Raw genomic sequence first — 13,177 nt, 5'->3', positions numbered from 1 at the left:
CATTTCACTACAAAGAGATCTGTTTGGTGGAGTATTAGACTTACATTGGCGTTTTAAAATCCTTCAACGCTAACTGCACCTGTACGATTGGCTGCAAAACTTGGTAGAAATTACTACAAACTCTACTCTACTTCACTCTTGTTATTTTCTTCCACCTGTAAGCTCCAAAACGTGTGAATGCCTGATAAATCAATCTCTTAATTTTATAATCGATCCAACATCAGGTCCACCAAATTTTTTCAGGTCCGGTTTTTCTGGACCGGTCCAATAAGAAAAACCGGTATTGTACCGGTACGCTGTACCGATACCCAGCCCTAGTGTTAACTGTTCAGCGTGCACTTGGCATGATGTGGCAAGTCCGCCCACTTCTGACACTTTTAACAATGTATGAGACTATTTTCCTCCCTCACCTAACTTAACTACTGTTGCTCAGTTCGGGATGGAGCCAGTACAGTACAAATCCAAAGACCGCAGAGGAAGCAGAATAGAGTGGGCAAACTTATACTGGGTTTCCATAGCCTAGAACTTCATCTACTGTTACAGTAGTGCACCATCTCCTTGGGTGGAAAGATGTACAATCTAGCTATACACAAAATACATATTCTCGTGATAGTATATAATTATCAACATAACATGCTACCAATACATGAAAGACCTCTTTGTGAAGGTGGGTTTACACCTGCGTATATTTTCAAGTGCGCGTGAGTTCCGAATGAAATTCTGTCAATACGCAGCCGAACGCCCAACATTTTTATTTTTTGTGGTATTAATTAGATTATACATCTTGCCCAAATGGCGCATGAGTTACGACTTCAGCGACTCCATTCCGACTGAGGTGCGCGTGATTTGCATATGAAGGACGCAACACCTTTGCCGCGAATAGCTGCAATTGAGTTGCGTTTGCTTCTCGCATTCCTGACGCACACAACGACTGTCTATCGCATGCCTGACGCACCTGGCGTTAATTGCATTCCACGCGTTTTTCAGGTGAGTATAAATGCAGGTACAGCCAGCCTTCTTTTCATTACCAGTGCAGATTTTCATGTTGACATGCCGGCTCTGGCCGTGGCCGTGGCTCCTCTAGGCCGCCTGCTGGTGGCTGTAACGACGCTCCAGTGGTGTCCGACCCAGCTCCAGACGACACTCCAGTTGTGTCCGACCCAGCTCCAGACGACACTCCAGTTGTGTCCGACCCAGCTCCAGACGACACTCCAGCTATGTCCGACCCAGCTCCAGACAACACTCCAGTGTTGTCCGACCCCTCTGGTTCAGACGACGCTCAAGCGGTGTCCGCGCCCAAAAAAACAAGAGCGAAAAAGAACAGCTTTTCTCTGGATGGTCAGACAGAGATGGCCTTGGTGGAATGGATCCGAGAGAACGAGATCCTTTGGAACAGAAAACTCATCAGCTATAAGCGCACGGATCTGAAGGACGCACTGTGGAACGACAAGGCCAAAGAGTTGGACAAGACAGGAATCTGCTTAAGAGGCTGGTGGAGATCTATAAAGGACATTTTCACAAGGCTCCACAAGAAGAAGAGCGGGGATGCGGCAAGGAAGCTCACAGAGAGAGAAACATGGATTTTCACAAGTTGTGACTTCTTGCGGCCACTGGTCCGACACGTGGGACAGCCATTGAGAAGTGTAAGCATGAATATCACTGCTATTTTCTTACGACTACGTTTATTGCATTCATGTTTATTCCAGACATGTCACTTTGTTCTGTTTTCTTATTGATAATGCATTGCAATTTATGCAGGTGAAAGAACACCTCGCCGGACAGGGGAGTAAGTCCTTGGCACAGGCAGAAGCAGCGGCTGCCCAAGCTGCTCGTGTAGAAATGGAGGAGGACGAGGAGACCCCTCCCACTTCGGGAGACACCAACACCACCACCACCACCACCAAGAAGAGTAAGAAGCGGAAGCAGGATGATACCTCAGTGGATACTCCATGTATGCAGACCCTCCAGGAGAACCTGCGTCAGTCTGGTCAACTTCTTAAGCAGTTGGTTGAGCCTGCACCCCTCAGCAGGAGAGCTAACTTTGCCAACTTCGTGAGGGATTCACTACTCACCATGCCCAAGGACAGGTACAGAGTGACCAAGGCAGCTTTTTGGGACATTCTTCGCAAGAATGACATGGATAACGACTCTTCCTCTTCCGATGGTGGTAAAGAATGTGCTGCTCCTGCTCCATCGTTCCTCGCACCTACTGCTATCAGACCTGTAAGACCAAACTCTGCACCTCCGACTGTTATTACACCTTCAGAGCAGTACCAGCCACCACCTCACATGTGGAGGCACCAGGCGCCAGCCAGTTCTGTTTGGTCGTCTGCAACCCCCCAGTACGTGGATCAGTACCGCCAGGCTCCCCTGCAGCCTCAGTACAAGCAGCAGCATCTACAGCAGTACCAACAGCTGCAACCGCAGTATCAAGAAGAACCGCCACTGTATCAGCAGCACTACCAGCAGCAGTCACAGCAGTACCAGCAGACCTACCACCGCCAGCAGTCGCCACAGTATCGGCTGCAGTCACAGCAGTACCAACAGCAGTCACCGCAGTTGTCTGAGCGGGGCAGCACAAGCAATCTCTCCGGTATATCTAACATGACTCTAAGCGGCATATTGCCGTCACCTAAGAACCCTGATACGCCCACTTCCAGCAGTGTTCTGAACACACCCAAGGCACCAACAATTGATGATAAGTAGAACATTTGAGTCAGAGGAACATTTTCTGTTATGTATAATTTTCTTTGTGAGCGATTTTAGTGTCAGAAGAATATGCAATTGATGATAAGCAGAACATTTTTATCAGAAGAACATTTTCTGTTATGTATAATTTTGTTAGCGAGTATTGGAAATGAAACATTAAAACATGAGAAAACAGTGAAGAGTTTTGTCTTATTTATTTCTGAAGCAGTGACACTGTACTTTCATTTACAGTAATGTGGGCAATCAGTTACATTAAAAGTTATATGCACTGTTAAGATTGTTTTTGTTTTCACTTTGTCCTTAAATGATTCTCTATATCATCTTTGTATATAAATCAATTACACGAACCGGCGAACGTAATGTTTTGCATGTACAATTTCAACTACTGTAAAATGACATACACTTACACATACAACATAAAACGGACTCAAGATGTTTATCAAATACGTCAATTAAACAATTATGAAATTTTATGCCCTCCTAATATCATATGCTTCTTCACACACAAAAATTATCATTATCAGCAGATATCAAATATATGTTACATACACGTGTCAAGCAGACTAGATCATTCCATCCTGCCATGGAACAGAGCCTGCTTCAGAGTTGACCCAGTGCTTGAGCAGCTTCCTCTGCATCTTCCCTTCCCTGGAGGCTCTGTTGGGACCAGTCACGTTGATGGTGTCCTGTAAGTTGTGACCATCTCTCCATGCCCCACGGTACAAATTCATGTTGCACATCCTCTGCCTGGTCTAGCTCTACATCCTGCAGTGCTGGGTACCGGCTCCGCATCAGGTTGTGTAGCAGCACACATGTTGTGACTATGAGCTTCACTGTGGAGGGGTGGTGCTGCATGGTGGTGAGCAACACCCGGAACCTTCTAGCTAGAATGCCAAAGGCATTCTCTGCGACCCTCCTTGCACGAGAAACACGGTAATTGAAAATCCGTTCTTCTCTAGCCAGGCCCCTGCCACTGTAAGGCTTCATCATGGTGGTCCTCAGGGAGAAAGCATCATCACCTATGATGAAGAATGGAACATCTTGGGTGTCGTTGGGAAGAGGCTCGGGATCTGGAAACCCGATTGTACCATCCTCTATGCACTCCTTCAGCTCACTTGCATTGAAGACTTGAGAGAAGACTTGGGCGTCGGATGCAGAACCGAGGCCACCAATGTCAGCCCAGATGAATCTGTAATCCGCGTCAACCAAGGCCATGAGCGAGATGGAGTAGAACCCCTTGTAGTTGTAGTACATGGAACCACTATTCCAAGGGCCTTGGCAGGCCACGTGCTTCCCATCTATAGCTCCACAGGTGTGAGGAAAATTCCACTTCTGGTAGAACCTGTCAGCTATCTGCCGCCATTGGTTGGGTGTATACGTTGGGCAAACCATCAGCTCATCCAGGTACGTCGCTATGATAGCTTCGCATACCTCTCGCACAACCAGAGATATGGTGCACTTTGGTACCCGCCAAGAAAACTTCATGGACGCGTACGTGTTCCCAGAGACAAGGTGTTGGATAGTCAGTGCTAGCTTCAAGCCTGGGTCCAGGGGGTCTCTCATAAAGGTGGCCTTTTTAGTAAGTCTTCCTGTCACTCTCTCCAGCAGTTCATCATACATGGCAATGGGCATTCTCATGAAGATGTGAAAGGCCGTCGGGTCTTCATTTCGGAGCTCCGCCATCAACGATATATCCCCAATACTTACGATATATCCCCAACTCTTCTCTTCTCCCTATCCAAGGTCGGACCCAGACGGTCCTTTGGCGTGCTTGTCTTCTTCTTCTTTCTCTCTGTCTTTGACGAAGGAGATGGAGTTGTAGATTCATGATGTCATGCTGGTGTTGGATGACAGCAATCATTAGGTGTCGTCGGTCCTGGCCTGGATCTGCCATCTTGAGATCTGTTCTGTTTGGGGTCAGATGCGGCTTCGTATTTATACAAAATCTGGAGTGTGCGTCGATCACGCTATCTGTACGCAATCAGTTAGTTTTTCAGACGTTACTAATCAGTACTATACGCAACACGATCGCAGAACGAACGGCACTAACTCGGGGCCTATGTCGGCAATCGTTATGTGGTTGTTCATTGTGCGTTGCAACTGCGCTGTAAGTGCGCCATGTAGATGCAATGCCGCGATATCAGCGTATTACTGCGCACAAAGCGAAACTACTGTAAAGCGTCTTCATACCGCACTCGACCGACGTGGGACCGATTCACTGCGTAGTCATGACGTTTTGGCGAACCAACTGCGTACGAACGATAGTTTTGTGCATGTCCAAAACTATCGGGTGTACTGGGCGTATATTTTCGTTTGCCTGCGTTCGTGAAACTTTCTAAAAACGATTCAGATGCGTTTGAGGTGCGAATTGTGCGTGCGGCCGCGTATTGAAGAAATCAGTCAAAATGTCGAAAAATGTCAAAACGGAACTCATGCGGCATGAAAATGTACGCAGGTGTAAACCTACCTTAAACTATTGCTTCCGAGTCTCCCCCGACTTACGACGCACTGCACTTATACCGCGCATCGCAAGGAATCGTACGCGCTTTGTGACCGGGGCTTAAGGAGGCCTGCCGTGCCCATATGGGCATGAGAGACTGGGCACGAGAGGCTGGGCATGAGGGGCCGACTGTAACATTATACGTACTCCTATTTTTCATAATTAGTATTTCATTTTGTACAAAATTGTCTAAGGTACCTACTTACCAAAAATCATGAAAATCCATTGTTCCCTTCTTGAGTTATCGTCATCAGAATTTTCTGACAAAAATGTCCCTGCTATCCAAAAACTAGCCGCTAGGGGGCCCAAACTTATGTCACATATTCCTTAGCACTAGAGCTATCTCACAACTAAAAATCATCATCATACACTGCATGAAATATCGGATTTACCAAACTTACCATTGGTGTGTAAATACCCGGTAAATGTAATGTACAATATTTACCCACATTTAGCACATATTTACCCGGTAAATTTGGATAAATACGGGTAAATTCTGGTAATGCACCCTGGTATAAGGCCTTATACAAGGGTACATGTATTGCATTGTCAGGGATGGACCCTGATATAGGGCCTTATACAGGGATACATCTATTACATTGTCAGGATGGACCCTGGTATAAGGCGTTATACAGGGGTACATGTATTGCATTGTCAGGATGGACCCTGATATAAGGCCTTATACAGGGGTACATGTATTGCATTGTCAGGATGGACCCTGATATAAGGCGTTATACAGGGGTACATCTATTACATTGTCAGGATGGACCCTGATATAAGGCGTTATACAGGGGTACATCTATTACATTGTCAGGATGGACCCTGATATAAGGCCTTATACAGGGGTACATGTATTACATTGTCAGGATGGACCCTGATATAAGGCCTTATACAGGGGTACATGTATTACATTGTCAGGATGGACCCTGATATAAGGCGTTATACAGGGGTACATGTATTACATTGTCAGGATGGACCCTGATATAAGGCCTTATACAGGGGTACATGTATTGCATTGTCAGGATGGACCCTGATATAAGGCCTTATACAGGGGTACATGTATTGCATTGTCAGGATGGACCCTGATATAAGGCCTTATACAGGGGTACATGTATTGCATTGTCAGGATGGACACTGATATAAGGCGTTATACAGGGGTACATCTATTATATTGTCAGGATGGACCCTGATATAAGGCCTTATACAGGGGTACATGTATTGCATTGTCAGGATGGACCCTGATATAAGGCCTTATACAGGGGTACATGTATTGCATTTGTCAGGATGGACCCTGATATAAGGCCTTATACAGGGGTACATGTATTGCATTGTCAGGATGGACCCTGATATAAGGCGTTATACAGGGGTACATCTATTAAATTGTCAGGATGGACCCTGATATAAGGCGTTATACAGGGGTACATGTATTACATTGTCAGGATGGACCCTGATATAAGGCGTTATACAGGGGTACATGTATTACATTGTCAGGATGGACCCTGATATAAGGCCTTATACAGGGGTACAAAATGTACATGTATTACACGGTGGATTTAATTTCGCGGTAACACCATCGACTGCGATCTAATACCTTTACAGAAAAATGTTCGCGGTGGATTTAAGTTCGCGGTAAAGTGGTCGCCGCGAAAACCGCGAACATTAATCCACCGCGAACATTTCTGCATTTACAGTATTACATTGTCAGGATGGACCCTGATATAAGGCCTTATACAGGGGTACATGTATTACATTGTCAGGATGGACCCTGATATAAGGCCTTATACAGGGGTACATGTATTACATTGTCAGGATGGACCCTGATATAAGGCGTTATACAGGGGTACATGTATTGCATTGTCAGGATGGACCCTGATATAAGGCCTTATACAGGGGTACAAAATGTACATGTATTACATTGTCAGGATGGACCCTGATATAAGGCCTTATACAGGGGTACATGTATTGCATTGTCAGGATGGACCCTGACATAAGGCCTTATACAGGGGTACATGTATTACATTGTCAGGATGGACCCTGGTATAAGGCTCAGGGTGGGGGTACACGAAGGGTACAGAACACCCCACCGCCCTGAGATAACCCTTATACAAGCTACGGCCGCGTGGCGCGTTGGTACACCCGATCCCTCGATCTCGGAAGTTAAGCAACGCGACGGTCCGGACAGTGCTTGGATGGGAGACCAACCAAGGACGTCCGGATTGCTGTAGCCTCACGAAGCTTTCCACGAAATCGTCTTCCGGGAGGGACGTAAAACGGGGGTCCCGTGCTCGAGGAGGTGCCTCGACCACGTTAATCAGCCTCATTACTCATAATGGGTACCTACTGGCTGGCAAAATACACCTGGTGATTATTATTATTATTATTATTATCTCAGGGAGGGGGTACCCAAAGGGTACAGAACACCCCACAGCCCCGAGATAAGAGTTATCTCAGGCCGGGGGTACCCACAGTGTACAGAACACCCTACCCCCCTGAGATAACGGTTATCTCAGAGCGGGGGTACCCGAAGGGTATACAACACCTCACCGCCCTGAGATAATGGTTATATCAGGGCGGGGGTACCCGCAGTGTACAGAACATCCCCTGAGATAATATTATTGGGGACAGAGGTCAGAGCATGAAAGTCGAACACAGTTATCATTACCAGTCAACTAGCTTTTTAGGCCCTGAGTGAAATTGTAGGCGTAATAAAGTTATTGTTGTTCTAGTTTTATTTATGAACGAGTATAATGGACCGATCCTGTCGAACGCCATATAGAACCCCCTGTTCTATTTCGAACACCTCCGTCAAAAACTGCCCCAATGAGACAGAATGGCTATTTTTGACGGAGGTGTTCGAAATAGAACCATGATCGAAAAGGGGGTGGGGTTTTGGGATCCTAGAATTACATAGTGGGCCCGTTTTATATTTATAAAGAAAAATGCTTCAGTTAAAACTCAAGACAGTTCACAATCACAGATCTATTATTATCTATTATTGTATTATACTACACAGTTTGTGATGAATAACAAAGGTCACAGCTTTTGGCAACACTCTAAATCTACAGTGAAAAAATTAAAGAGATAAAAGGTCAATCTTTGCTGTAAAGAAAACTTGAATCTAACCAAGAAAGGAAAGTCTTATAAGCTTTTACATTGTTTCACCAAGGAGCTTTTTGGTTTCACAAAAATTAATGTCCCAGGTACTCTTGCTGTATTGGATGCTAAAAGGTCAACTTCCGACCTTGGGGTCAACATCCTAAAGGCCACAGAAATACTACGATCTGATTGGACCGTCGGATACGCATGCGCACCATGCGGGCGGGACGATTAGAAAAAAAGTCGTTACAGAAATGAGATCGGACATGACTACGAGGTTATCTGGTTTTACGTATCGCTTTCTACGCTAAAAATGGCACAAGGAGTCTGCTATGGTCGGTCAGAAATTTGGGAGAGGCTTGTGAGTGTTGGGGGAATATGGTGTAAGCTTAAACGGACGGAAAATGATCGTGACTGATGTTTTTGGATGTACGTTTGGCGGCCGCCCCCCTCCCACCCTGTGCGGCGCACCCCTAACAGGATTACCAACGTGTACTTCGGTGAGTAGAAAATATTATTAGACTGTGCTGTTTTATTTTAAAGCAAAATGTAGGTTCGTTTTTCCCACTTGTCTAATGTTTTTGACATGTGATCATCAGAAACGCAAATTTGTCTCCAGCTAGCCTGCCCCCCTCCCCCATTAGGAAAATGCCTAATTTTTTGGACAACAGGCATTTCGTATTAGGTTTTATGAAAATATGCTGCAAAACAGCACTTGAGGGGTGAATAATTGTGCTTTGATATACGACCACGTTAAAACAGCCTCATTACTCATAATTTGGGTACCTACTGACTGGCACCTGGTGGTTATTGTTATAACCAGGTATGCAGGTAATTTATATACATATTCATATATTTAATTTTCGTTCATTTATTCGTTCAAATGGCTGGCATCACAGACAGCCAAGGCTGTCAAACTCGTCATGACTATTATTTTTATCAAGGGCTAACCTTTAATAATTTAACCTTTAATGCCTAGTAATTTAACCTTTAATGCCTAATTAATTTGATATTTGTTTAATACATTTTATATTATATTTCAGGTATGGATTTAAGTCACGGTGTTTATGTATTAAATTCTGGGTTGACCGGATCTGATTTTGTCATTTGTGTCATCGTTTCCCTTTTTATATGCCTCCAGTACAGCTGCAGTAGATACCTCCTTCAGATATACAGCACAAGTTGTGAGGGTGGATAGCCAGTCCTGAGTAAAGTTAAGCAAGCATCAGCCAGAAGTTTAGCTGCTGACTACTTCAATGCTGCTACACACTCCATAGGTAAGACTCAAGACTACAGTCCTGCATGCTCAATATCATCATTGTCACACTTCAGTGTTTACCGAGGCAGGCCGTTATCATGATTCTGCGTAGTCTGGTTTTAGTTAGCTGTTGTGATGGGACAAGGCACAACTAAGGTTACCCCAGTTATGTCAAAATCGTGTGACATGTTCCTTGATTGCTGTACATATATATTTTTATTTGTGTCATACCTGATAACATTCGATACAGGTGTTCTGGACCGGATGGTACTTTTCTGTATCACACAGGCTTTTTATTTGTATTACACAGGCTTCCATCACTTGAATAGAGCGGAGTTCTTTTCTTGGAAGTTTTCTCGAATTGATGTTAAAGAATAGAGTTGTTGGCACCGACCGTGCAGGGCTGGGACCGAGGGTGATGCAGAATACACCATGTTTTATTTTGTTTATGACATACCTACCTGAAGAAACACAAGTTTCGATGCGAAACGTGCCAGAGGTTATAAAAACTTTGGTGTCCTCAAACAAAAAGTTACAGCAGCAATTCTAACGTCCGAATCAGATATTCGAATTTTAGACTGTGCCGCTCTAGGTGTGGGAAGAGTGCATAAGTGTTTGACTGAAGCCTGTGTGATAAAAGTTCGAAGCCCGTGTGATGCAGCTTTTTATCACCCGGTCCAGAACACCCCTATCAACCATTATCGCGGCCCAGGTATGACATAAAAGTAAAATACAACACAATGAATTCGGTATCACCCTCAGTCCCAGCCTTCCCACGGGTCGGATCACTCGACACACTGGCTGGCTGGTACCTAGGCTGATGCGGAATGCACTGTGTTGTATTCTATATTTATCAATCTTCAGTACACATGGGTATTCCCTTCAGACGCAAATTTAGGTAGGCTCGATTTCCACACATAGGTTGATATTCTGTGATACTTTTGTTTTATCATGTAGGAACTGGCTCATCACACAAAGGACTCCAAACTCCTGCCAAGGAGTTCAGGATTCAGACACAGAGGAAGGCAGCCTGTGCTGGTGTGGACACTACACGGAGTGCTTTGCAGCAGAGGACTAGAATATAGATGAGAATTGGAGAGGATGTTATAAGTTTACTTACCTGTATTTAAACATTTGTATCGACAACAACTTTGTTCTTATATCTGATCGCTGTTGGCCTAAGGGCTGCTAACTGACTAAGACCTTCATAGCTTCTGAAAACTTCCAGTATGAAGTAAGTTGTGTTTCAGTGTTGTGCGATTGTATGAACCATGTGATTATGATTTGTGATACATTTTACATAGTTGTCAGTATTATATTGTACCTACACAGGTCCCATTTGATAATTCCATTTGTACCTGCATATACTGGTGGTATTTTGAACCCTCACTTGCATCTGCCCCTCACCCTTCTCTAAAGAAAAAGGATTTCTTAGCCAGATCACTATAGGCTTGTTTTTAATCTGTTATTGATATAGAAATGATAGGTTATGAATCCCCCAATCTGTGAAGTGAAGATAATGATGAATTATTGCTTGGATAAACATGCAGCATTACATGATGCTGATAGGATCATGTTGGCAAAGTGTAAAACAATACAGGCCTTGAGCACTGAATGTCATATGTCATTTATGCATTGCAGTTTTTATTGTCATGTTACTGTTTCATTCGTCTTGAGTATCTGATTATATAGTGGAACATTTTGATTCATACATTTGTTAACAGTGACAGCATAGTTTAGATATTGCACAGAGTATGTGATACAACTGTTTTTATAAAAAAAGTACATATATTGCAAATTCTTGCCTGAGGGCTTATTGTAGTCTCCAGGCAGACATGTCAGCTGGATGAAAAAGATAGGAACAAATAAGGTACCATGGGATTTCAGTCTTTTGCAACCTATTCAATTGTCTGCCTGCCAGTCAGTTCACTCCTTGGCCAACTAACTCCTACTCAAAATTCCCCTATTACCATTTGACCAGGCCAGAGTCTGGTAGAAACAAATAGTGTATGGCAAAAGTATTCTTGTATATAATTTCTAAAGCCTGTTTGTCAGTGCACAATCACGGAGACTGATGATAGGTTTAGATAGTGTGTGATGATAAACTGATGCTACTTTGTTGAATGTCATTCATGAAGGTAAAAAAAAGAAAAGGTAACAATTGTATATGGTAAAGCTAGAGCATTTATCTGTTTACCCTTTCGAAAACCTGTCAATGTTGATATGTTTATCCAATAAATATTACTGAGTTCTGCCACAAACCATGTTCTGATTCAAAATCATGGGTAAATTTGGGTAATTCTTGGAAGTGATCGGTAAACTTCCAGCTAAATGTGGGTAAAGGGGGTAAATATGGCATTGGATATTCTGGTAAATGTTTGTATAAATCCGAGGTAAATATGGGTAAATACAGCTATATGAGATATACTCCGCCTGGTAAATGTCGGTAAATGCGCAAAATATATGAGAAATACCTCGTACGGTAAATCTCGGTAAATACATATTTACACGAACCTGGTAAATGTGGGTAAATCAGGCAAACATTACCCGCTTTACCATGCGGGTAAATGCCTGGTATATTTGCACATTTACCGGCGGGTAAATGTCGATAAATCCCGGGTAAATCTAAACTTTACCCGGCTATACATCACATTTACCAATGTGGTAAATCCGATATTTCATGCAGTGATAGCTTGTTCAGAACACCGGAAGTTGCGTTGCAGTACCGAGGGGAGCCGCAAGAGGGGGGGGGCAAAAATCTAACCATTTCCAGCTTTCATCACAAACTACTAACACACATAGTATGAAACCAATCCACCCAACCGTTCTAGAGTTATCTTGGTTACACACACACACACAGACAGACAAACGCAGGGCAAACTAGTTCGGCGATCTCATACCTCCATGAAATATCTAGAGCTTTTGTAAATATTATGCAAATGACTTACAATTTACATAATTTATGCATGGTGATGTTCATCATTGACTAACGTACACATGTCAAGAATAAAATTCCCATCATTAATCATTATGCAGTTTTGCAATTTTTGCATATTTCATGCAAATCAGCTGCTCATTTGCATACTTGATATCTGCTTATATTTCACCTATCATAACTCACATGTGTTACATTTACTGAAGTCCAGTTATTGAAAACAATGGAATTATACAATTTCTTCATTAATTATGCAAATAAAGTCCTCATTTGCATAGAATGTATTATCATTATGAATAGTGGTGCGTACCTAAAGCCTGGACTTGGAATTGGACCTAAAAATGTTTAGGTCCAAGTCCAAAGTGTCCGGAGCCAAGTCCGGACTTGCAAAAAGCTATCTGTCACTTATATTCCCTTTTATTGTTCTTAACCATCTAAAACCTACCATAGACAGTGAAATTTGCACTGGAAAAAGACCAAAAAAACCTTTTGTATTTCCATTGGCTGTATATAATTTGCATGTATTTTTCACATTGCATTTGAGTTCATGCTAACATGCAATTTTATATGCACCATCCCCCCTTCCCCTCAAAAAAGAAAACTTTCTAACGCACATAATATACAATGAAGGGACTTAAAATCCGGACCTGAACCTGAACTGCTGGACCTGAATCCAGGC

At 43.4% G+C, this 13,177-nt stretch overlaps 1 protein-coding gene and 1 long non-coding RNA gene across 2 annotated transcripts; one reads left to right on the top strand and one right to left on the bottom strand.

Moving 5' to 3' along the window:
• Positions 1-3,309: 3,309 nt before the first annotated feature.
• LOC118413700 (protein ALP1-like) lies at positions 3,310-4,392 on the bottom strand. The gene has a single exon (XM_035817228.1). It carries the CDS (start codon positions 4,390-4,392, stop codon positions 3,310-3,312), a length of 1,083 nt encoding a protein of 360 aa, XP_035673121.1.
• A 4,188-nt stretch (positions 4,393-8,580) lies between these two features.
• Positions 8,581-11,361, top strand: LOC118414420. Its single transcript, XR_004830965.1, has 3 exons — positions 8,581-8,805; positions 9,447-9,582; positions 10,521-11,361. It is a non-coding gene; the product is annotated as an uncharacterized LOC118414420 (long non-coding RNA).
• The last annotated feature ends 1,816 nt before the right edge of the window (positions 11,362-13,177 follow it).

The sequence above is a fragment of the Branchiostoma floridae genome, chromosome 4, assembly GCF_000003815.2.
Source record: "Branchiostoma floridae strain S238N-H82 chromosome 4, Bfl_VNyyK, whole genome shotgun sequence".
Taxonomy (NCBI): domain Eukaryota; kingdom Metazoa; phylum Chordata; class Leptocardii; order Amphioxiformes; family Branchiostomatidae; genus Branchiostoma; species Branchiostoma floridae.
The sequence above is the reverse complement of the archived record's forward strand: the minus strand, read 5'-3'. Positions and strand labels throughout refer to the sequence as shown.

Coding starts and splice junctions, on each gene's coding strand:
- LOC118413700 (XM_035817228.1), bottom strand. CDS start 4,392: ATGGCGGAGCTCCGAAATGAAGACCCGACGGCCTTTCACATCTTCATG.